We start from the raw sequence: 27,702 nt of genomic DNA on the forward strand, positions 1-27,702 counted from the left end.
TTCTTAAGTTTTTACAAGAAAAAATAGCAAAAAAGTGTTCGAATATCTCTGAGAGAGATGATGAGAGTAAGTATTTACTAGCTGTGCCCGCGACTTCGTCCACGAGGAATAGTAACTTTGGAGGTATAGTGACGTTCAGGATTTATTTATTTATTTTAAAACTTCTGTCATCAAACATACAAACGAACTCTTCAGCTTTATTCAAATAAATGATAAATCGTAAAACTCTTTTATTAAATTTCTTATAAGTTGAGGGTTCAATCTCTTTCTAGACAGATAAGTATTGTTCTTTAAAATACAGTCAAGTTATTGTAATTAATTTGTTTTTTTACATGTTTTAGCAAATGTAAGCTTATAAATCATAAATGTTTATTAAGAAACAGTTACTTCCATGGAAAACGACATATAGGTCAGTTGATTTTTCGAATTTCTTATCAAATCTTCAGTTATTTATTAATCTGCTTGATCTTTACTATGGCTATGTTAATTCAAGCTCACAATGTTCCAATTCTAATACGTTTTTCTAAGATTTAAAGTAAACTTTAATAAATAGTAATAGACTAATAGGTAATTGCAAGACTTGCAAGACTCTTGCTGCAAGACCAAGACCAAGACCAAGACTGGGAGCGCAAGACCAAGACCAAGACCAAGACCAGGTGTATTGGCGCAAGACCAAGACCAAGACTGGCTAAGTCTCGTCTTGTTCTTGCATTTGGGCAACACTAGTCGCTGCCCACTGCGCCAATCGGCCGTCTAAAGTCAAGTCGAAGTCAAATATTTCTTTATTCAAATAGTCACATAGATGGCGCTTTTGATGCGTTGTTTACACACAAAATGTTTACATTATAGGATAATGCAGATGAACTAAGAATACTCTTCTTTCTCAGGTATACTATGGACAGCACCGGAACTACTGAGAATGGCAGAACCGCCTCCTGAAGGGACTCAAAAAGGTGACGTGTACTCCTTTGGCATCATCATGCACGAGATAGTCAACAGGCAAGGAGCCTTCTGGCTTGGACCCGGAATTGACTTGTCACCTAAAGGTTAGTGAAAAGTAACAACGTAAATGAATATACCATATTAAAAAGCCAATAAAAAACTTCAAACTTTGGATCATCGTCGTCCTTTCGGTATTCTTTATATTCTTCTATTGGGCGGAAGCTCCAACAATATTTTCAAAATATGAAGCAATAAATGGGAAAATCCCTCCTTTATGGAGCACTGGGTTGGTACACACTCGCACACCAAATGCTCAAAAGGTTACTTATCTTAGTTAGGAGATTACTAATTATTTATTATTTACAGGTTTGGCCAATTTTAATATAATATAGTAAATAATAAACCTAATTATTATTCAAGTCTGAATTAAACGTTATTAATATTTTAGTTTACTATCATTTATTTATTGATTTTCATTTTTTTTATTCTTAACAATGCTTGAAGAAAAAATAAACACTATTAAAAATGTATAAGAAAAACTTGGCTTTTGAATGCCCAAGCAACCGGCGGTCAGGGCTCCAGAGTTAGTTACCTCCTTACAATACGCGCCGTTTCAAGGACTACTGCCTTCTGTATCCGACTCTTGATCCAACAAACCAAGCGAAAGCTACTTAAGATGTATTTCTTATTATTATTATTATAAGATATATTTCGAAGAGTGTGCTCAAAAACTTTTTTATCTAATTCCCCCCTTTTTACCATCGAATCGCGAGGAATCCTAAGGATCTGCAGCCATACGTGGTTGATATACCGCGGACGCATACGAAGCGCTTTGCATCTTCGTTTCTGATTCGCGCCGCAAGTATCTGGAATGCCCTTCCAGCTTCCATTTCCCCAGTACCTACAACATGAGTACCTTCAAATCACGAGTGAATAAGCAGCTTCCCATCAGGTGTGATTGCAGTCAAACGGTCGTCTATAAACATAAAAAAATACCTTCTTTTTTGCTGTCGTTACGGCATATCAGAATACAGTTCCATCCATAAAATATTATGAAAATAAGCTTAAATGGCAGAATCTGTATGGTGTTATTACGGACAGATTCTCCTGCTGTTCGCGGAGTATAGCCAATTAAGCTTAATTTTCATAATATTTTATGGATTTCCGCAAAGTAAAGCCTACTTCTATCCAACATAGGAAGCTGCTGCCCGTCTTCTGTTATATTCCCTCAGTCGTACGACACCCGCGGGAAGAGGGGTGGCGACAACTGTATTCTGATATGCCGTAACGACAAGCTTAATTTTCATAAGCTTCCTCTGTGCTACTACTACCACCTATTGCGATCACCAATCTATCTGCCCAGTGCAGCGCGGAGAATGAACTGTATTCTGATCTGCCGTTACCACACGGACCAGTGTAAATTTGCAGTATACATAATATTTTCCCAGATAATAAAGTACATAGACTTATATAAACGCGATAGGTACATTAAAAAAATTATTTGCAAAAATATCTTACCTAAGTACTGTCGTTGATTAATTAGTTTTCTGTGGAATAATAACGACTCAGTTGGATTGTTTGAATTGTCTCTTGATTGCCTAACTCTTGTCTCCGATCGCTTGAATTGAGTCTATTGTTATCTTTTCCGAATTGTTCTTACAATTAGTTAAGAACAAGTACAGATCAGACAGTTGAAACGGTGATAGCCTAGTGGGTAGGACTTCGACTTCACTTTTGCGGGGCGAGTTCGAATCCCAGCACACACATCTAACCTTTCTAAGTTATGTGCGTTTTTACATCAAATAAAATATCACTTGCTTCAACAGTGAAGGAAAACATCGTGAGGAAACCTACATTCCTGAAAGTTCTAAATGTTCTCAAAGGTTTGTCGAGTCCACCAATTCGCACTGGGCCAGCCTGATGGACTCCGGCCTTAACACCTTCTCATTGTGGTAGGAGACCCGTACCCTGTAGTGGGCCATTGATGGGTTGATATTATGAAGTACAGATCCATAGATCCCCAAAAATAATTTTTTTTTAATGTTTATAATTGACTACCTACCTTAAAGCATATAGTATAAATAGACATATTTTAGGCAATGGTTTTTCAACTAAGACCTAATCACTGCTTTCAATCTGTAATTCCAATTTCCAATTTCATTTTCATACCTAGTCATAGTGTAAAGGGGTCACACACCAAAGTCAGATGATTAGAAGCGACATATGGAGATAGGAAAAAACTGAATCGACAAAGTCATACAGCCATTCAGTTGCTAACTCGGATCTAAAAATGAATGTTAAATTACAAATTGTTGATATTGGAAAAGTACTAGAGTCACTACAAAAGACAGACTACATTTCAAAAATGAAGTAATTCTTAAATAAACCTTTGAAGCCTATAACTACTTTGATTTATAATTAACATTAAAAATGTTTCGTAACAGAAATAATAGACGCAGTCATCGGCAGTTGCCTACGACCAAACACCACGTACAATCGATCCTGTGAAGCTGACGACGCAGCTGAACTGATGCGTCGGTGCTGGGCAGAAGATCCAACAGAAAGACCCGACTTCGGTCACCTCAAAGGCGCTATACGTCGCCTCAACAAGTAATACTAATGCTTATGCTTGGTAACATTATGATAACACATTAGCCACGCAATTATTGTGACGCCAGGAAAGTTGTTCAAATTATTTTTTTAATACAGTATACGAATAAACATATAACCAATGCGTGACATGGCGTTAACACATTACCCAAACAAAATTATTCAGATCAGTGCGTTGCTAATATTACGATACGCAAAAAACAATAAAAGGCAATACTCGAAGCCTCGCGTCTCTTTAACTGATTGCGGTGGGGTTTGTAATCGCATGGCGTTCATTACGTGACGCCACGTAGGGTGTTTGATATGACCATTATTTTGATAGTTGTTTTTTTTTGCAAGAATTTTTTTATTATTCATGTATTTTCAAATTTATATAACCTTATGGTACGTGGCACAAAAAGAGTGTTTGCAGTTGAAACCAATATAGATGAAAGTTAAGTCAAACGAATAATTATGTAAGGTAGTTAAATGATTGAAAACAAGAAATTAAAAGCTTAAAGTTCAAAAAGGGTAGCTGTCAGATAGCATATATTATATAACAACAAACATTACGTTTTATTGACATAGATACAAAATTTTAATTGGTAATAAATACAGGAAAAGTACCGAACATACCAATAAAGCTTTCCTAGAATAATTATCTTCGTCTTAACAATATTTAACAAAGTTTAGTAAAAAGATACTGCGATATAATGAAATGGCGGATTTGTTTTTGTTTTCATTTAATCTGATTACATTTTGGCGGCTACTTATGTTTAATTATTCGTTTCAGAACTCAAGAAAGTAGCAATATTTTGGATAATTTACTTTCCCGCATGGAACAATATGCTAATAATTTGGAATCGTTAGTTAGCGAGCGTACTCAAGATTACCTTGAGGAAAAGAAGAAATGTGAGGAGTTATTATACCAGCTATTGCCAAAGTAAGTATCTAGCTAATAGAATTTTAATAACTTCCGAGAAGACTTTCATCAGCAGTCTTGGACCAAATAGTACTTGAAAATATTCAATTAGGTAAAATTTTCGTTAGACATCAGCAGTTTGAACCTTTTTTTACTTTTACGTAAAAAGCATTTAATGTAGAAACGAAGGAGTTTAAGAAATAACTGTGTCAAGTTTTTCACACAAGAGTTAATATTAAACTACAAACAAAGCTATTATTTTACTAAAATAATGAATGTGAACTAAGTAATTGTTAAATTTGGACATTCATATTGTTATTGACGTAGATTAAATGGAAATTCTGCGTGCTTATTACATTCAAATTTGCCAGTTTCTCTATCAAATGCCACTTTTACAGACCATAAATGCGATTTAGGTATAACTGTGTTTTTAAAAATCAAAATTACCAAACTTGAAGATAACAATTATTTCTCTCTATTTATTCTTACCTTTTTAGATGGTTAATTAGAATATAATATTGTCTTTAGGTGTGTTGCATCTCAATTAATCAATGGTCAGTCGGTTGTTGCTGAAACGTTTGAACAAGTCACTATCTATTTCTCTGATATCGTTGGCTTCACTGCTCTCTCCGCAACATCTACTCCAATGCAAGTTGTCGACCTTCTCAACGATCTGTACACCTGTTTCGATTCCATTGTTGAAAATTACGATGTTTATAAGGTATGAGTTTCTTTTTTCCTTTTTATTTCAGTTTATATTTTAATCTTCTATTTTTACTATTAATAATACACCTAACTTCAATGATAATAACTTTAAACACTTCACAATCCTTAACATATAACATTTGCTATCGAAAAGTCATTATATACGAATTTGACTGTATAATTTTGGGACTTGATCTGTTTTCATGAAATTATGAAAACCAAATTCACATTTCATCGTTATATTTATGAATATATTTAGGTATAACTACCTGATACCCGTGACTTCGTTCGCATGAATATTAGGGTTTCTTTATTCCCGCAGAGACTCTCATTTCCCGGGATAGAAGGTAGCCTATGTTCTTTTCCATGTCAAAGGTGCATGCATGCCAAATTTCATCCAAATCCGTTCAGCTGTTTTTGCTGACATCCACACTTTTACATTTATAATATTAGGAGGATAAATATTTTCTTTAAGCTTTTATTTGCCTGTTGTTTTATTATTTTATATTTTCATTGTTCAATAAAAACTTTGGATAAATTATAAAAATGTAGTAGCTGAAAAATTGGTGCATTCAAATGACTTGCCTTGATTGAGTGTATATATTGTTTTACTTTAGTTTTTTTTTCGTGATTTTGTGATTACCATGTAACCTTAGTTTCTGTGATCAGAATCACGAACCGGTTTGCGATTTATCAATGATGATTTAGCCCTAACTATTTAGCCGTCAAATTAAACCTGACTTAATGTACGCAGGTGGAAACGATTGGGGACGCTTACATGGTAGTCTCAGGTTTGCCAGAGCGCAATGGCACGCGGCATGCCTGTGAAGTGGCTCGAATGGCACTGGCTTTGTTAGAAGCTGTTCGTCGGTTCAAGATCAGACATAGACCGCATGACCAGCTGAAGCTGCGGATTGGATTACACTCAGGTGAGAACATCATCATCTATCCATGCCGTGTGGAGATGTCAGAGTGCCAAGTGTGAGATCACCTAGCTACATTTACTTATTCGAACGTGCGAAAGTTAACTACGATTTCTATGGAATCGAAAGAGCGCCATCTAGTGACAGGACCCTTTTCCAGCAATGTCACTAGATGGCGCTTCTTGGATACCATAAAGATCGTAGTTAACTTTCACGTGTTCGAGTAAGTAAACGTAGGTAGTAAATCTCACACTTGACACTCAGATCAGCATACAGTTATCACCACTCCTCTTCCTGCGGGTTTCCGACTAGGTGACTGAGGAAATATAACGGAAAACGCCAGCGTACTCTGTGCTACTACTACAATCTACTGCGATCAACACGGGTTTGCCCAGCGTTGTTGTTATGGGTGAACCCTCTCATGGGGAAAGGCCTTTAGCCCAACAGTTTACTTATTATTATTTACTTTAGCCAGGCCTTTAGCAGGCTATCAATGACAAATCTATTATTATTATTATTTAAGTCTTTAATACAATTACCACAACATTAACATATACCAACATGAAATAAAAACAGAAACATGAAAAAAGAAGTTGAATACAGGAGGCCTTATCGCTTAATAGCGATCTTTGCCAGGTGACCTTCAAAATTAGAAAAAAAAAAGAAGAGGAGACATAAACTAGTTTTAACAAATACATCAAACATAATATAATACAAAAATGTAAAAATTAAGTAATACATATAATAAGCACACATAAATATTTAAACACTTTAACATACAATATATATTTACGTAAGAGTGAATACAATATATATGTTGAACTATTACTGCCATTTTTGTAACTTGGAAACCCAACACCAACGCCTAGCGGTTCATTGAGCTATTTTACCCGATCATTACCACTACAGTTTCACGATACGTTCATTTATTTCAGTAACTCCGTTTCTAGATTATAGTTTCCTCAATGACAAAACTCTGGTAATGACGGGTTAAGGCGCAATACCATAAAAGAACGACCAATTTTTTACATTAATATTATTATAGATATTTGTTCAGTTGACACAAAATGCGGTTAGTTACGAGTCAAACTCGCAATTTGACTCGTAACTAACCGCATTATTAATTATACTACTAGGACTTATGCCTTATGGCAGCATATTTCTTTTTCTCTAATTTCCATTGCGGCCATTTTGAAATTCGTGATCAAGATTATAGCGGCAATAGAAATACACACTGTGAAAATATCTCCTCTCTATCTATAGCGGTTCATGAGCACCTGCTAATGGATAGGCAGACAAATGGACAGACAGTACTCCCTCCTTAACCTAGATATTTATCGTGAACCATTAATAAAGCTGATAATGACGTAACTTCTGATGCTCAAAAAAATTTATGCCTTATACAGTATGAATATTACCGCTAAAATATCTTGAACACCCTCTTAAAGCGAAAACGTGCCATTAGAAAAGTTACGTAAACTCTTTGTACTTATGTAAGATTTAAGCAGATATCTTACACAAAGATTTTCTCGACTCCCCGGTTATTTATAACGTTTGGATAATTGACGCAGTTGGGAATTGAGTGTAGAGATAGGCTTGAAAATAAGCGTTAGAAGTGAAGGTATTTTCCTTTTCCTTCGGTCTTTTATATTTTATCTTAAGTGGTTGTAAAGGCTTGGGATTATCAAAAAATCTTTTCTTTTTCACTCGGTTGCGGGAGGTAATGTGTTTAATAGTCCATGTTTAAATGTGATCTCTCTATTAGGCTTATAGATACAAGATAGAAATAATAAGTGTCTTGATTGTAGGCTATGTGACGTCACGATGAATCTAATATGGTCGATATAACACACGACTATACGCATAGAAAATCGGTACAGCGGTTTTTTAAACATATGGAACAAACAAGCACACGCATTTTTGCATTAACAATACTAGTATAGACTTTTATAACGAATATAAAACTCATATATTATGAAAATTAAGCTTAGTAGTTTATAATTTCTTCAATATTTATACTCCACAATAAACCGGTCTTTGGCACTGTACCCCTCAATATGGAAGACGGCGGGTAAATTGCCGAAGATCGGTTTGATGTTGTGTATAGATTGATACCTTCAGATTTTCCTGCTTTTTGCGGAGTATAGCAGAATAAGCTTAATTTTCATAGTATACTAGCGTACCCAGCCCGCTTCGCCAGGCTAGTTTTTGCTTTATTTTATTTAAAAAATAAAATTACATCATTAAATTTTTAATATAAGTCTCATAATATATTAAATCATTTATTTCTCTCCGTATTCATTCTCTTCTATTCCCTTCTCCCTTCTCGGCTGAAGATCATTATGTACACCCATGTACACCCAACAATAGAATATCATCATAGTAAATAAAAGCTATATTTGTCACTTTGACAGTTCAAAAATAGGAGTGCTCCGATCGTCACCAAACTTTACAGGATTCTTTGAAATCGGTTCAGCCGTTTCGGAGCCTTTACGGAACATACCCACACACTTTCTCTTTTGTATATATAAGTATAGATAGATGATGGAACACCTCAAAGTAACGCCTGCTTCTATCCAATATATCAAACTCGTCAACGATCCATTCTAACGAAATGTATAATTTTAAATAGTCCAATAAAATTATCTATACCTAAATCCATTTTTATTTTTCTATAGGTTTATGTGGTGTACAATAAAAGTGTATTCATTCATTCGTTCATCCATTACAATTTTTTCACACCCATTATTACTGGCCACTGAAGCTGAATGCGTTTTCCATTTTAAAAAACATTATAGCGTAAGAAAAATTATCTGTGGCCATTTTTCGCAACAAGATACGTATTTTATATTCATCTCACTTTACCAACTAATGAGCCGGGCGGGTAAATTACTCCCCGAGAATGTGAGTTATATATGAATAATATATTAGCTCGTGAGTTTCAGCCGTCAATTTTTTATGAAGCTTAAAAACGTTCTCGATACAGAATATTTTGTTCCGAGAATCTCCGCCCCGTAAATATACAATTAAGTATATTTTAAAAGCAGATTTCAGCAAGAAACTTAGGATAGGTTTTAACATATATTATCATTGTATTAAGCTGTTAATAGAAGTCAACAATATAGAAAACCTTTTCTTATGCTCAGTGTACTATTGTAGTATACATTCTTTGCTTTTAAGTTACAGTTAACAAATATAACATTTGTTAATACTGTTTTTTTTTGTTTATGTAAAACAATTTACTTTAAAATGATTATCTCGACTCGGGTTGCAAAGAATATTCGTATAAAGATTTTATTTTATCGTTGAAATCCACCAATCTGTCCAATGTATAGTAGTAGAACAGTAAATTCTAGGGAAAAAATAATAAGTTAGAAAAATATTTAAAAATTAAATTAATAGTTAGAGTAAACAAGTATCCGAAATCAACTGTTGCGCAGTGCTGCGGCGATTTCAACAATCAATTAAAAAAATATTTTAATCAGTAGACTTCATTTCAGCTTCAGTTGCTTCCCAAATTCTTAATACATAAATTTATGTAATAATTTTTTAACACTTATGTAGTACACTTCAATTATTTTGAATATTGCTTTGACTTGCTAAAGATTGGATAGTCGGTGTTTGACTTTAAAATAAACACTGTGTATAAAAGTTACAAAAGAGCATTTTTTTAAGTTCACAAAAATTCTTCAAGAAGAAAAATATGCAGCGTGGATCCGTCCAAAACGTTTCTTTTATGATAATGAGGCTATCCTCTATATATTTCTGTGTTTAGTACGCTAATAGTTAATTTTTTAAAAACATCATTTTATAAAATAGGTGCCGAGCAAACAAAAATTATTTCGAACACTGTACCTTGCTAAAAGTAACGTTATAACTTCGAAAAAGTAATTTTACAAATTGAACAAAAAAAGACGCCTACGGAAAATCCACTACCGAGAGTGAAGTATAAAGAGTATTATGTAAAAAACTTTAGTTCATAAATAAAACATCGGAAGGAGGGAAGCAAAGCGTCATTGCAACATCTAGGCAGCTCTGTGACAAATTGTGAGAAATTTTCACCTATATTGCTACTTGTAAAATTTCTCTGATAAAACGCAAATTAGGTAAATTAGCTTTGGGCAAAGGTCGTTTGTTAGAGTAATAATCTCATGTCAGATTTACATTATACAGCAAACAAACTGGTAAGGTGACATATTATGATAATATGTAATACCAGCTGTTGCCCGCGGATTCGTACGCAGCTTTTTGGTTTTTTATGAATCTTGCGGGAACCGTACATTTTCTCGGGATAAAAAGCAGCCTATAAGTTAATCCAGGGTATCACCATTCCAAAATTCAGTCAGATTGGTTTAGTAATTTTTAAATGAAAGACAACAAACATCAAACATCCATACAAACTTTCGCATTTATAATATTAGTAGGATTAGGTATGGCAAGGTTGTTTAAAATGTAGCCCTAAGGAAAAAACGTTACTAAGAGAAAAATAATAAAAATTCCGGAAAACTTTTTGTCAGCACTGAATTCTTAGTTGGCGTTCCACTCACTTCGATTTGTTTACTTACACGTTTAAATAATTCAATTCGATGTCTCTACGTTAAAAGTTTTATACACGAGAGTTATGGTATGATTTAGGCCAAATAAAAAAACAATTCGTTTTGCTTCGAAAGATTTAACTACACACAAAACTATATAACGATAGAAATCAATAAGTAGAACGAGAAAAGGTTTTCTTCGTACCAATAAAAGTTGTAAACAACTTTAAGCGATCGCACTAATAAATAATACTGATATGAGGATGAACTTCTGAGAATTTCTCTCACGTTTTATTTCATTTCAGAAGGTTAAGGGTCGTAACAGTAAATTTTGCTAGCTATTTGTATGTTATGAAGATAGGATAGGTACTAACAGTTATTGTACAGATAAAATTCATATTAATAACTGAACGTACCTACGTACAGTTATTTATAATATGAATTTTATCAATAATGTATCACGCTTGGAATTCTGTCAATAATGTTGGGTGCATTTTCCCGTCATAAAGCCAGCCTGATCCTTTACGCAAAAAATTATTCAGCCCTTCTGTCAAAATATTAAGCAATCAACCAATAATTTTGTCGTTTTTCATGCAGGTCCATGTGTTGCTGGTGTCGTTGGACTAAAAATGCCACGATATTGCCTGTTTGGGGATACAGTCAATACAGCTTCCAGGATGGAATCTAATGGAGAAGCACTAAGAATACACGTTTCTCCGACGACAAAGGCATTGTTGGATACGTTCGGAACATTCAAACTAGAATGTCGTGGGGAAGTAGCTATGAAGGTAGGTAAGATTTATAGATGGTCATCAAAAGACAAAAGAAAGGTAGTAGAGATGAAGAATTAAATTTTCATCATAATTAATGAAAGAAAATATATCTTAAAAACTATAGATTTTATCCCAAATAAGCCGAACACAGCAAAAAAGTTTAATCACTTCAACAAAATATTTACAGTTGAACTTTAATAAGCAAAGCTATGCAGGATAGTCAAATAGAAATCTTGTAAGTTTTTTGATCATGTTCTCTTTTGTTTTAGGGTAAAGGAGTTCTAGTCACTTATTGGTTGTTAGGAGAAATCATAGATCCGAATGCGCCTAAAGAAAAAGCTCCACTAGCTAAATTACAAAACCAATCGAAAAACAGCGGCTCGTTATCCCATCTAACCCCATTTAGGCAAAGATTGGATAATGGTTCACGATCTTCCAGCAGACGAGGATCAGGGGTAATTTTTCAAAAACCAACAGATGTAGCAATATTGGAGAAAGAAGCTCAACCAATTTTGCAACTCATCAAGATGCAGAGACAGCATTCAGATCCAACAGAACCTGTGACAAATGGGGTAACAGATGTTGAAGAATTCGACAAAGATAGCGTATCGAATACAATATCGCTAAATGTTAACTCTCTGAATCATAACAATGTGATCCAGTCCGGACAACCTAAAGTCAAACTTAAGGATTGCCAGATGAATTCTATTGGAAATCACAAAGCGAATAAGATAGGTAATAATAATTGGATACCTAAGTTACCGACTGCTAGTTCCTTTGATAACGGCTCTAGGAAAGTAAGCGAGTGTCTCAAAGACTATAGTAGTGTACCATTATTGTCGAAAGCTGATAAACCAAATGATTCAATTGTTTAAAGTATTAGATGAAATTTGTTCTTAATGTTTATTAAATAAGTACCACTTCACAATATAGCACACCCAAAAATAATGGTATTGCCTAAGTATCGAGTTTGTGCATTTTGGAATTATTTAATTAAAAATAAAAATACCCTTAAGACTCAACAAAGAATTTATTCTGTTATTATGTACATCCTACTTGTTTTAAAGTGAGTTTTGTTTAACTTTATGGGTATTGAGAATAGTTAGTGTACCTTTTAGAGTAATCTAATATTGTACCACATTTTACTTCTTTTTGTAAATCACTGTTTCAAGAATGTTAAATAAAAATATTAGATACTAAATAAATGTTGTATTTGAGAATAGTATTCAGCTCACTATGGTTATTATTTTACAGAATAACTTTACCTATTTATTACTCTCTTTATTTTTCAACATGTGAATATATTTTTTTCATTTACTATTGAAAATAAATGTTAGAAACATTATATAAATAATGTGACAGATGTACTTAATTATTTTATAGTTATGTATTTTTTATTGCATTTTGTTATAGTTTCTTTATAAAATGAAAGTATATTTTGTAATTTTTCTACAGGCAGTTCTTTATATTAACTTTTAAAAAACAAAGTAGTCAAACTTACATTGTTATGTGTTAAGTTTATTTTAATTATTTATTACTTTTATCTTAAGTGATGAGACTAGACTGTAAATAATAATGTTATTATTTGTGTATATTATTATTGGATAACTTTTATTTTTATTGTGTCCTTAGCGAATGGTGTAATTGTGTTTTCTGTTATGTGACCGGTGTAAAAGGCGAAATTCAATGTTGTAAACTTTAATAGTAAATAAAATGAGTGAGAATTAATCATTAGTGTTTTCTTATACATCTATCCTGTAGTGAATCGACGATGCATAAGCACATAATTTTATAATCATTTGGCTTAGTGGTTAGTTCATCATTAACGATACTAAGCCCCAGGCAAATGCTGATAAATGATCGTATTTGATGAAACTTGATGTTTTATCTTAAAGCTAGAAGTCATCAATGTTATGTAATTTTCTGTTTAATCATGCCTTTTCATAATTTATTCAGGAATTTTAATGGCGTCAATGTCTTATTATTTTAAATCTATGGGCTGCTCCAATAAGCTGGCTTAACGTGTGCAGCTTTAGGGATAATAATCCGGACCGACTGAAACAATGCCTATTTTCGAAATACGAACTGTTAATCAGATTTTTTAAAAGAAAACCATAAGCCCGTTTATTTTGGTTACCTGAAAGAGATTATTTCAGCAATTTTCTGTCTTTATTTGTTTATATTTCTAGTCTGTTTTTTTCCACGTCTATGGTTTACTCCCAATACGTTAAATAGTACGTAAACAAGAAGTCAAAACGAGCACAACAAGTCAGTGTTCATGTTAAAAGAATAAATTTTGTGTTGACCTCGCATTAGGTGGGATAAGGGCAATAAGAAGATTATTTTATGCCTATACTAATCCTCATTCTATTCTATTTTTTTTTGCCTTCGTAACAATTGTTGACTTTACCTGATGATCGTGTTGCATATACTAACATGCTTAATAATAAGTCACCGAGACACGAATAATAATTTGTAATCTAAGAAATTAAATTCTACTCGTCATAATCATCACACCGACCCATTACCGGGCCACTACACAGCACGGGTCCTACACCACGCTGGCCCAGTGCGGATTGGTGGACTCCACACACCTTTACCACCAAGGTTATTGCAGCGATATTTTAATTACTTGACAAAAAACAAAATCATAACAAACAAAATTATGTATTTCACTAAATACCTTTAATTTTCGTTAATAGAGACGTTTATATCTGTAGCTCCAAGATAAGGTAGGGAGGGTATTTAAGAGAATACATTAGGTAAGTTGTCTCGTAGCTCTTGGATTATCTGCAGACGCATCGCGTGTAATCTACAAAATTACGTCATCTCTTTCTAATTACCTAATACTAAAACACAATTTGGTATAACGAGTTTCTAGTTTAAATAGAATTAATATAATGAAACCCTAAGTAATAATAACAATCATTGTTGTTTTTTAACTTTGTTAAGTTTGCGAAATCGAAGGTTCTAGAGACTAGCTTTAAAAATCTATATTGGATAGAAGCAGGCGTACTTTGCGGAATTCCATGATATGTAATGAAAATTAAGCTTAATTTGCTATACTCCACGAAAAACAGGAGAATCTGTATGGTGTCATTTATAATTTCTTAAATTATCTGTTTGGTGTGGTCATAATATTTAAAATTCATCTTTTTCATAATTCTTGGATGACAGCAATAGCTGAGTTTCTTGGCCGCATCGATCTTAGACTGTTTCATCACATACCAAAAAGTACGAATGCAGTCCACGCCTTTTAGTGAAAAGTTTAAGTTGTGTGGAACCACAGAATTAAGAGCATACAGAGACCGTGTACACGTCTAATATTGAATCATCAAAAATCACTCCACTTTAGCAGTGTTCCTTGAACAGGCGGTTAGACACTTCATACCATTTACTTGATAGTATTTAGTTGACAGTATTTATTTATGTCTAATGCTCTAAACGTTGAGCATAAAAGGGGGAAATGGGATTAAGTGTGTGATCTAGCAACATTCCGCGGGTGTGAAGTAGATCTGCTCGAGGTGTTTTCACTGCTTTTGGACACAATGCACTGCATGCAATAATGAGGGTTCTGTGTCTTGTTAATTTTGTGCAATATTCAGTGAAGTTACCTACTGGAAGGTTTACATAGTGCAACCTATGTTTTGTAGTTCCGTTGATCAAAGTTAGGATTTAATAATGCACGCTGCGAGTCGGTGCCGTCGCCGGATATTGTCTGCGGAAGTGCACGGCATCGGCACAGTTTTGAGGTTAGAAATAGGTTTTGAGGTTATTGGAAACTGCAGTCATTAGTGTTGAAACGTTCAAGCCATGAGTATCTACTAAATATCGATATTGCAGTATTATTAGCAGTGGGCAGTGACCCTGTTTTCTGCGTCTTAGGCTGTGGGTTCGATTCCTACAACCGGAAAAGGTTTGTGTGATTAACATGATTGTTTTTCATTGGCTGGGTGTTTATCTGTATATAATAAGTATTTATTTGTATTGTATTCATAAAAATCTATCTAATATACACTATTTCAACAGCTATCTAAATACCCATAACACAAGCTAAGCTTACTTTGGAGCTAGATGGCGATGTGTGTATTGTCGTAATATATTTATTATTATTATTATTCCATAGAATCTATTATATTATTTACTTTGTATGTTATTTTTATCAACGAGAAGCTATCTCACCTGCAGGGCGAGCGCAGACAGCGGATATCATTAACGTGTCCACGAATATGGAGTAAGAGTAGTTTACCCCAATTTGTTATTACACCTGATATTATTTTGAGTTTTTAATGTAGATCAATAATTTTATTCTTCTCATTTTATTTAACAAGGATTTTTTTTTTAAATAAAGAATAATTGTTATAGTTTTTAAAGATTGTAATTGGCTTCTGGTCGTTACAATTAATGATAATAAATAAAATTAAAAACCATATTAATTGTAAGAAAGGGGAGATAATTTTTTTATATTTACTAATATAGACTAATTATAGGGTTTCGGAATGTTAAATGGCGTTAGTATTTTTTTCTTACTGAGCAATGTATTAAATAAAACAAGCCAGTGGTAGAAATGCACTAGTCTGATTGTACATTGAAAAAACTTTGAAAAAATTGTAGGATACAGACCACAAAACTTCATTAAAAGTACTTAGTAAAAAATGCATCGTTAAAAGTTTCTATATTCCGCTGTTAAGATTACTTTAAAGTTTTATGATTGTGAAAGTTTCTAGAGTTATTGCAAGAATTAAAAGAAAGGACTATTTGAAAAAACACTGTTCTCACTAATTACTGTTTGAGAAAATTAGATAGATAGATAGATAAAGTCTTTATTGCACAAAGTAAAAGCGAAAACAAGAAATAACAAAACAATAAAAAATATATATATATAAGATGCGCAAAGGCGGTCTTGATAGCTTTAAGCGATAAAATTATTTCTTAATGATGGTGGAAAGTGACAAGTATAACTATTAATAGTTAACAGCATTATCACGAGTTAGTGCAAAAAGAAAAGAATGAATATCATTAAACAGCAACCTACCATTGTGTCCATTAATTACTATTTGAGAAAAATTATCGGCATTTTGATTTCCCTCTGATTAAAGCAATTAATAACAAAGTTCTGAAACGCGTGTGAGGAGCACCAATCTGCACTTGTATTAGTTATAATGGGTCAAGTAGTTTCGTGTAGTATTCGTGTTTCAAGCCTCCTAAATTCCGTTTATAATGACCCTGACATATACTTATTTTATGGTTATACGAATAGTATACGACGCAACCTATTTGACTGTTGCATATTACGTACATTCACTTTTTGGTATAATTTGCTGCATTTGCTGTGTTCTGCCAGGTACCCTGGATTATAAAGAATTTATCCGTGAAACCCTGGTATTATTTTTTAGTCAACTGTTTTATAAATTATTTTTGTATTTACAGCAATTGTAGCAGCAGTAGCAGCTTTCAATTAAAGAAAAAATAAAATAAAATGATATTAGGATAGAAGTAGAATCATCGGCTATAAACAGAGCAAAACTTCGCAAAGCATGCAAGGAACACGTTCCGTAACGTGCCGCTCTGTGCCCATTAACCCAAGATGTGGAACGCTCTCCCAGCAACTGTGTTTCCTGCAACTTATAATTTGAGTACCTTCAAGGCTAGAGTGAATAGGCTTCTTCTAGGCAAGCGTGCTCCAACCTAGACTTCATCATGCTTTCTAACGGGCATGATTGTCGTCAAGCGCTGGTCTATCATTAATTAAAAAAAAAACCTGACGTTTAGGTAAGTTGAATATCCTTAGTAGTTATTATGAAGTATATTGTACCTTTATTTGACCTATACCACAATTATCTTACTCACATCCTGGGGTAGCTGGAAGAGATCTCTTACAGAGATAAGCTTTCCTTTGTACACTTCATGTATCTTATGTTCACAATCACAATTTATGGAACATAAATAATGAATTAAATTAAATTAATAAATAAGCCTCATATGGCTATAAATACAACGACAACCACGATCTTTAGATCAGAACACAGTATTAAAACAACGGTGCGGCAGAAATAAGCATGGCGGTACCACTTCCCCGCACGAGCTCTGTCACAAGAAACTCTACTGCTACTGAAGTAATGATTTGTATGCTATAGATCTGGCATACAAAGGCTGGTATATCGAATCATAAGGATGTTAGCATTAGTAAATAGTATACGAAGTTCAATTGTCCGTCCGTAGAGATAATAACGCGTAAATCACAAACACATTTGTACCGTTTCACTAGAAACAACAAATATTAAGCGATGGAATTAGTGGTTCATTTTGGTATGAATACGCTGGAGGCATTGGCTATGAGCCTTTTGAAATAAACATTTACTAATTGGCTAAAGCATTGAAAATTTCGATAATATATTTTAGTACATGGAAAGAAACACTTATTTGCTTGGGTTTTTAGAATGTTTGAATGCGGATCACGAGTTGGGTTTTGATGGATTAGGTAAAGTATCGTTTTTATTACTTTTCTTATAATGTAAACAATGTAGTTTTTCTACTATTAGGGTATAGTTTAATTTTCAAATTGTTAAAAAAAATTTAAAAACTCACCTATACAAATATTTCCTCGTTCTATTATGTTTGGTTTTATTTATTTTATCGAACTCGATTTTTCTTAAACAGTATACTTTATACTAAAAAGTTATGACAAGATTGCTTACATTATAGGATAAGTTAGTAAAAATAGAATGTACTTTTAAAATTTTTCTGTCAAGAAATTGGCAAAAATTGACAAGTCTAAATTCGAGAACTTGTGCCATCCATCGGTCGGAAAACAAGTTTACTTTTCGATTTCGATAACTAATAGTAATAGATACTAAAGATCAACCAATTACATTGTTGGTTATTGTCATGGTTGGTTTTTTATGTACTTTCATTTTGTGTTGTGCAATAAATTCATTCATTCATTTATTGTTGGCAGAGTAGCTTTTAATCTCTCTTTTGAATGAAAAGTGTGCCATTGGCACATCTATATAATTACTAATATTATAAATGCGAAAGTAAACTCTCTCTCTCTCTCTGTTTGTCTGGCCCTTCTAAGCTGAGCAACCATTAACTGGATTTTTGATATGGAGTTAGTTGAGAGCATGGAGAGTATCATAGCATACTTTCCCGGGACAACAAACGGTTCTCAAGGGATTTGTAAAAAGCTGTAGTAAACGCGGACGAAAAAGAGGGCAGCAGGTAGTAAAAAATAAAGCTTTAAACGGGATATCTACCGCTGGAAACTACCAGATGGATTGTACATTTGATAGCAAACCTACAGGGGAATATGTTTTTTAATATCACACAATTTAACACAAGTCCTGCAAATAAAGTAATAGCGCAGGCAGCGATGTGACGCGGTGGGTCGGGGCATATTAACGGAATGGAACGACTACCCAAAGGGAAAAGTCTAATCGGTTAGTCGAACAGTCCACTACTGGGCTAAAAGAACCCTCTCTTTACTCTTAATATTAGAATAGTTGGAAGGTTTTGTAGTCAGAGATAGTAAAATCTTCAGTCTGAATAATATTTTTAAAATAAAATACGTAGTCGTATTTTGAGAGCCCTTATGAGATGAAAGCTCATAAGGGCTAGCATAACAAGTCGCTTATACGAAATAAGCGATTTGTACCTACCTCAGAAATTTTACGTCAACAACATTTCAAGCGAAATAGAATAATTGTTAATTATGTTCCAGTGCACGATGCATTGGAATAAATCCTTACAAAATGAAATTTATTAAAGCTATTCATAGTTCACAATATTGTGTTATCACGAGTTAATATACGTTTGAAGTTAAAAGCCTTCGTAAAGGGGACTAACCACCTAGCTTCCTATTTCACTTAATGTTTTATGACTTCGCAGTACAGTCTCAGACAGAACGAGTTGGATGTTGTATCTTTTTTCAATAGTAACAAAAATAATTCAAAATCAAAAATTCATATTTGTGTGTTGGATGTTGTAACTAAAAAACAACCAAAATTAATTTATTTCAAGTAGGCCTAGTTTATAATCACTCTTAAAACGTCAAGTCTGTTTGCAGTGACTGTAACACCGGTTCTGAAGGCAGATTCCACTGAGAAGAGCCAGCAAGAAACTCAGCAGATTGCTCTATTATAACATAAATAAATAAATATACTACGACAATACACACACCGCCATCTTGTCCCAAAGCGTAGCTTGTGTTATGGGTACTAAGATAACTGTATACACCAATACTTATAATATAAATAACACCAAGACACTGAAAAACATTCATGTTCATCACACAAACATTTTCCAGTTGTGGGAATCGAACCCACGGCCTTGGACTCAGAAAGCAGGGTCGCTGCCCACTGCGCCATTCAGCCGTCAAATTATCGTTTAGTCTATCATTTTATAGTTTAGAATTTTTCGGTTTTGTGAGAGATGAGAGCGGAGTGGCCTGCTTCCAAGCAGCCTCGTTACGGAATTCATCAATCGTGAAGTAACCACGGTTGGTTAAATTTGTTTTATATTGTTTAAACTTGGTTAAGGTAGTCTTTGTTTAATGTACCTACTAAGCTATTTGGAAATGCAAGCCTGAAAGTTCGCCATAATGTTCCTAAAGGCGGATGAAGTCTACAATCCACATTTGGTCAGCGTAGTGGACTACTCCTTAGCCTTAACTCTTAGCATTCTCAGAGGAGACCCGGATTGGGCGCGACTTCGCAGTTTAGGCTCAGACAGAACGAGTTGGATGTTGTGTATATGTTAAATAGGCTATTTGGAAATACATGCCTGACAGTTCCCGATAATGTTCTTAAAGGCTGATTAAATCTACCAATCTACATTTATTCAGCGTGGTATATATATATATATTAAGATACATAGATATATATTAAGTATATATGTGTATATATATTTGTATATATATATATATATAGATATATATATATATATATATATATATATATATATATATATTTGGGTGTGGGTATAAAGTAAATCTACTAATATTATAAATGTCAAAAGTGTGTACGTTTGTTACTCAATCATGCAAAAAAGGCTCAACTGGTTTTTGATGAAATAAGCTTTAGACCCTATTCTGAAGTCCACGCAGACGAAGTCGCGGGCAGAAGCTAACTATAATATAATTTAATAGAATATAACAATTCATACCACTTTAACTTTCGTAAATAAATCAATTTATTTATTTTTGTTCAAAGGCCTATTTTTTGGTGTACCTTATTTCAATCATCAACCACATCCCCGCAAATTTACAGGGGGCAAGTTAATTATTTTTTTTAAGAAAGTAATTCAAAATATCTCAAGAAACATCTCAATCTCAGTGTTTACTTATGACAACCCTATTGAAGATAAAATACTGACACGCGCATAGTACCTGCGCTACGCGACGCGTGCCATATATAGAGACAGGAGTCACATTATTTTAATTTTGCATGTGGTCCTACGGCTGTATCTGATTTATTTTAGTAAGGCAGTGGTTTACTCAAAAGCTCTTTAATTCTTGATTTCACAGATAAGTCTCAGAGGCAGTACATAAAGAACCTCTTAAAGCCTGTGAAGTATTATTTCTGTTTTCATTTACACATTATATATATTACTAGCGGACCCCAGCGTCATCTGTCGGGCTGTTTTGTGAATCTAAACCATCCAGGGTGTCCCCCAAAGGCATTCCAAAAGATTCATTCAATTCGTTCCAGCCGTTTAGGAGGAGTTCAGTGAAATATATATATAAAGAAGAAGAAGAAGAAGAAGAAACACTTTATTGCACGTATAACATACAGGAAAAGAAACAGTAAGGAGTTTACAGTACACAATGTAGACATGCAAAGGCGGCCTTATTGCTGCAAGCAATCTCTTACAGGCAACCTTTGTAGATAGGACTTACAGCAAGAGAACGGGATAGTGCCAAGAGTGTTGATAGAAATACATAAATACCAAAATGTAAAGATACAAATACATATATAATTTAAATAAATATACGTAATATATAAAATATACCTACATGATATATAAATAGAAAATATACATAATATATATAAATATATAACAAACATAATATATATAAGTAGATTTTAACACACAGTTAAAAAAAAAAAAAGAATATAAAGAATCTACTTCAAATTTCATCACTCAAAGAGAGGTAGTAGTCCTTCAGACGACTCTTAAATATCGGAAGGGAACTACTTCCACGGATTTCAGCAGGCAGATTGTTCCAGAGCATAACTGCTTTAAAGGTGAAAGAATTACTGAAGAACTTTGTTTTACTAAAAGGGAGTACCAGACGGTTACCAAGGCGGGATCGAAGGTTGGAATGAGAAGATGAGTCAGAAATAAAGCGAAAACGATCCCTTAAATAAGAGGGAGATAAATGACTATTAAGAATAGAATAAAAGAAGGAAAGTAGATGAACTTCACGGCGTAAACGGATAGGCAACCATTTTAGTCTAGCTCGGTACTCCGATATGTAATCAAATTTACGCAGTCCAAACACAAACCGGATGCATACATTTTGAAGGCGCTCGAGCTTATTAAGAAGTTCTTCGGTAAGGTCAGGATAGCATGAGTCTGCATAATCCAGTATAGGAAGAAGAAGAGATTGGGCAAGAGAAATTTTAGTTTTAATAGGAAGGAAATTTTTCCAACGATTTAAGTACCCAATCGAAGCAAAGATTTTTCGACTCACCTCAGCTACCTGTGGGGACCACGACAGATTATAGTCTATGACGAGGCCAAGATTTTTTACAAAAGTACTCGGAATCAAATTTGTGTTGTTAAACTGGACAGAGGGCAAGGTACAGAAATTCACCTTAGCTAACTGCTGACGGCTGCCTATAATAATAACCTGAGACTTATGCGGATTTACGCAAAGTCCATATGAATTGCTCCATGTGTGTGCTTCAGAAACATTGAGAGCAGGGGCAGCGACATAAACTTGCAAATCATCAGCATAAAGGTGAAAGCTAGAAGTGAGGAGCTTAGAAACAGAGTTTATAAAAATGGCAAAGAGCAGAGGAGAAAGTACGCCGCCTTGTGGAACACCAGCAGTAAGTGAGGAAAGAGTGGAGAATTTATTGTCACTATGCACACACTGTTGACGCCCAAACAAATAGCTACGGAACCATTCAATAGCACCCCGAGAAATGTTAAGTGATTTCATGATAGCAAGAAGGATATCAAAATCCACAGTGTTGAAAGCGTTACTGAAATCTAATAGAGCAAGAACTGTGACAAGTTGATTGTCCATGTTAGCCCGAATATCGTCGCAAACTTTTACAAGAGCGGTAACAGTGCTGTGGCAGCGCCTAAAGCCAGACTGGTACGGGCTTAGGATACTGTTGCTTACCAGGTAAGAATTAAGCTGGTCATGTACAATACGTTCCGAGACCTTTGATAAAAAGGGAAGTATAGAGATAGGGCGATATTGAGAGAAAGAAACAGGATTTTTAGACTTAGGCAAGGGAATAACGTGAGCTTTACGCCAAACTATAGGAAACTCGCCAGAAAACAAGGAGAAGTTGAAAATATGTGTAAGTACAGGCACCACAGTATCTAGACTCAGCATAATCATTTTACGGTTAATTCCATCACACCCGGAAGCATTAGACTTAATGGCCAGAATGTGCTTTTTGACCTCAGCCGCAGTAACAGGTTGAAACCCAAATGAGGGACAGTTTAAAGGAGATACGGAGTGTTGATACGGAATAAAGTGCTGCATTTAACCTGGAGATCCATAGGCGATACCGAAGTAAAATGACGATTTAGGGCATCTATATCCAAATTACAGGGAGCACAGTAGCGTTGCCGGCCAATACCAAGAGTCTCCAAAAATCTCCAGACCCCAGACCCGCTACTATTCTCAATAGAGGAGTAAATATAGCTCCGCTGCGCATTTCTACAAATTTTATTGCAGCGGTTACGCAGGTGTTTATATTTATTTAGATTACAGTATGTAGGATTACGTTTGTACTTGGACTTGGCGGCATTTAAAGATATGATAAAGATGGGTGGTAAATAAAATAATATAGATGGTTAATGATGTTTTCTTCTTAGTATAAGCGCTTGGTCTATTAGACGTCTAGACGTATTTACCATTAGGTTTAATAGGCCTAACTATTTATTTTACCTCGTGGTCGGTTACATGATCATAATTTATCTCAATAGGTAAACACCAAGCTGACTCATGAGTCATAAGAATTATTTAACATAATATCGTTAGCAAATTTCTACTTTATCAGCATTAAACATTTTATCTTTTAATCAATTAATAACAATTATTATTTTATTAACTAGGGGACAATAATTCAGGGATATATCAGGTAAAGGGGGATTTGACCCACTTATACCTATTCGGTGAACATCCTCATTCAATCATTTATTCATGCTATCATATCTTTATATTAGGTTGATACGAGAAGCATTTTCTTAGAAAATAGTTTTTTTTTGTTTTTCATAAAGCAAGAGAAATTCATGTATGCATATATGTATTCAAATTCAAAAATTCTAAATTCATTTATTTCAAGTAAGCCTAATATAAGCACTTTTGAAACGTCAAGTATGTCTGTTTGTAGTGACTCTACCAACGGTTCGGAAGAAAGATTCTACCGAGAAGAAGCCGGCAAGAAACTCAGCAGTTGCTCTTTTCCATCATCGTTATACAATTTACCAATCCTTGTTCTATTTTGTGTGAGATGAATGCGGAGCGACTTTCTCCCAGGCAACCTTGTTATTAGGAAATTCATCAATACTATAATAACCTCGATGCATTAAATGTGTTGTATACATAGATGTAATATGTCGGCTGTTTTTTTTGTTATCACCATCTCACATTGTCATTTAAAATTATAAGAAGAGCACCCTGGTTAGAGCTTGGGTGTTAATCCCAAGCTCTCCCAAATTATTATTAAGATTGAGAGAGTTCAAATAAGATATTATTGCTCTAACAAAGTTGCTCTTCTAAAAATTATAATAACAATGTGAGATGGTGATAACAAAAAAACCCCGGTTAAGTTTGTTGTAGGCTTCCTCTTAGACCAGGACGCATTTGGAACCCTCGTAGATTTAGTTTTAAGCTTACGAATATGGTTATGGTCATCAAAGAAGATATTATTTTCTTTGATCTCCGGGAATCGAACTCTGTCGTGTCTTTTGGATCGTAACCTACTTTTATTTGAAAAAAAATACAATAAAAATATATCTACATAAGTTAAATCAGAATAATACAATTCATTGCTATTCGAAAATGATTGAACTGGAGAGTCATAAATATTCATATGAGTAAAAATACGTACCATACGTACGAACTAAATGAACGTTCTATAAGGCAGAGGAAAAATGATGCAAATGTAAAATGAATTGAAGAATGAACCGGCAAGTATGTAAAAACCGGCAAAGTAGGTACTATCGGCCGGTTATTGCGTGGAAGCATGGTAAAGCTTTGCATAAAGAGTCACCAAGAATTCCGTGTAATTCACTTTTTAATTTTAATTTAAGGCTTAACAATCGAATTCATGTCTCGCAAATGTATTTTAAGTTTTTCTTATCTTTAAATAATATAATATTAAAGTTACAGACATTATAAAAATACTTTGAAATTATTATTAAAAAAAATCGCGTATTGTCAAAAGTGTCTGGCAATAAAAAAAGTATGTCAGGTAGACTTATTAAAAAAACATAAAATTAAAATATGAAATTTATCCTTTATGCTGCTGATATTGAAATTAAATAATCGCAGTAGAAGAGTAGAGACCTGCCTACTCAGCTCTTTTGATAGGATACTTGGCAGAAAATTTGGGAGTTTGACTTTCGAGCTCGTGTTTATAAAAATGTCTGCAGGCTGGCTTGAAATCGTGCAGTCTTACTGAAAGCAGCTCTCTTCTGCTTGCCGATACAACAACCCCTGTTAGCTACAGCATTTTATTTCAGCAAGGGTCCCCCCTTGAACAAACGCAGAAATGCCATTTTTATAAGTTTTTGCGAATCGTTATACCAGGAGTGCAGAAATAGGAAGAGATTGCTCTGATAGAAGAACGCCTCATTCTTAAACTGATTTGGAATAATATGAACCATTCATCTTTTATGCTGCTGATATTGAAATTAAATACTCGCAGTAGAAGAGTAGAGACCTGCCTACTCAGCTCTTTTGATAGGATACTTGGCAGAAAATTTGGGAGTTTGACTTTCGAGCTCGTGTTTATAAAAATGTCTGCAGGCTGGCTTGAAATCGTGCAGTCTTACTGAAAGCAGCCCTCTTCTGCTTGCCGATACATTAACCCCTGTTAGCTACAGCTTTTTTATTTCAGCAAGGGTCCCCCCTTGAATAAACGCAGAAATGCCATTTTTATAAGTTTTTGCGAATCGTTATACCAGGAGTGCAGAAATAGGAAGAGATTGCTCTGATAGAAGAACGCCTCATTCTTAAACTGATTTGGAATAATATGAACCATTCTTCTTTTATGCTGCTGATATTGAAATTAAATACTCGCAGTAGAAGAGTAGAAACCTGCCTACTCAGCTCTTTTGATAGGATAATTGGCAGAAAATTTGGGAGTTTGACTTTCGAGCTCGTGTTTATAAAAATGTCTGCAGGCTGGCTTGAAATCGTGCAGTCTTACTGAAAGCAGCCCTCTTCTGCTTGCCGATACAACAACCCCTGTTAGCTACAGCTTTTTTATTTCAGCAAGGGTCCCCCCTTGAACAAACGTAGAAATGCCATTTTTATAAGTTTTTGCGAATCGTTATACCAGGAGTGCAGAAATAGGAAGAGATTGCTCTGATAGAAGAACGCCTCATTCTTAAACTGATTTGGAATAATATGAACCATTCATCCTTTATGCTGCTGATATTGAAATTAAATACTCGCAGTAGAAGAGTAGAGACCTGCCTACTCAGCTTTTTTGATAGGACACTTGGCAGAAAATTTGGGAGTTTGACTTTCGAGCTCGTGTTTATAAAAATGTCTGCAGGCTGGCTTGAAATCGTGCAGTCTTACTGAAAGCAGCCCTCTTCTACTTGCCGATACAACAACCCCTGTTAGCTACAGCTTTTTATTTCAGCAAGGGTCCCCCCTTGAACAAACGCAGAAATGCCATTTTTATAAGTTTTTGCGAATCGTTATACCAGGAGTGCAGAAATAGGAAGAGATTGCTCTGATAGAAGAACGCCTCATTCTTAAACTGATTTGGAATAATATGAACCATTTATCTTTTATGCTGCTGATATTGAAATTAAATACTCGCAGTAGAAGAGTAGAGACCTGCCTACTCAGCTCTTTTGATAGGATACTTGGCAGAAAATTTGGGAGTTTGACTTTCGAGCTCGTGTTTATAAAATGTCTGCAGGCTGGCTTGAAATCGTGCAGTCTTACTGAAAGCAGCTCTCTTCTGCTTGCCGATACAACGACCCCTGTTAGCTACAGCTTTTTATTTCAGCAAGGGTCCCCCCTTGAATAAACGCAGAAATGCCATTTTTATAAGTTTTTGCGAATCGTTATACCAGGAGTGCAGAAATAGGAAGAGATTGCTCTGATAGAAGAACGCCTCATTCTTAAACTGATTTGGAATAATATGAACCATTTATCTTTTATGCTGCTGATATTGAAATTAAATACTCGCAGTAGAAGAGTAGAGACCTGCCTACTCAGCTCTTTTGATAGGATACTTGGCAGAAAATTTGGGAGTTTGACTTTCGAGCTCGTGTTTATAAAAATGTCTGCAGGCTGGCTTGAAATCGTGCAGTCTTACTGAAAGCAGCCCTCTTCTGCTTGCCGATACATTAACCCCTGTTAGCTACAGCTTTTTTATTTCAGCAAGGGTCCCCCCATTGAACAAACGCAGAAATGCCATTTTTATAAGTTTTTGCGAATCGTTATACCAGGAGTGCAGAAATAGGAAGATATTGCTCTGATAGAAGAACGCCTCATTCTTAAACTGATTTGGAATAATATGAACCATTTATCTTTTATGCTGCTGATATTGAAATTAAATACTCGCAGTAGAAGAGTAGAGACCTGCCTACTCAGCTCTTTTGATAGGATACTTGGCAGAAAATTTGGGAGTTTGACTTTCGAGCTCTTGTTTATAAAAATGTCTGCAGGCTGGCTTGAAATCGTGCAGTTTTACTGAAAGCAGCCCTCAACTGCTAAAAAAAAAGCTGGCGTGTAATCACATCCGGTTATTGCGTGGAACCAGGTAAAGCTTTGCATAAAGAGTCACCAAGAATTCGGTGTAATTCACTTTTTAATTTTAATTTAAGGCTTAACAATCGAATTAATGTCTTGCAAATTTATTTTAAGTTTTACAGACATA

At 34.4% G+C, this 27,702-nt stretch overlaps 1 protein-coding gene across 3 annotated transcripts in view; it reads left to right on the top strand.

Moving 5' to 3' along the window:
• The window catches only part of LOC120633646 (atrial natriuretic peptide receptor 1), a 238,082-nt gene extending 225,476 nt beyond the window's left edge, over positions 1-12,606 (top strand). For all 3 annotated transcript variants that reach the window (XM_039903933.1, XM_039903934.1, XM_039903932.1), the window contains 7 exons: positions 888-1,046; positions 3,387-3,552; positions 4,325-4,474; positions 4,982-5,174; positions 5,913-6,087; positions 11,214-11,404; positions 11,659-12,606. In XM_039903933.1, the coding sequence (XP_039759867.1) occupies positions 888-1,046; positions 3,387-3,552; positions 4,325-4,474; positions 4,982-5,174; positions 5,913-6,087; positions 11,214-11,404; positions 11,659-12,264 (1,640 nt within the window). In that variant the 3' untranslated portion in view covers positions 12,265-12,606. The remainder of the gene's footprint in view (positions 1-887; positions 1,047-3,386; positions 3,553-4,324; positions 4,475-4,981; positions 5,175-5,912; positions 6,088-11,213; positions 11,405-11,658) is intronic.
• Positions 12,607-27,702: the final 15,096 nt, after the last annotated feature.

Source organism: Pararge aegeria, chromosome 22 (genome assembly GCF_905163445.1).
Source record: "Pararge aegeria chromosome 22, ilParAegt1.1, whole genome shotgun sequence".
NCBI lineage: Eukaryota > Metazoa > Arthropoda > Insecta > Lepidoptera > Nymphalidae > Pararge > Pararge aegeria.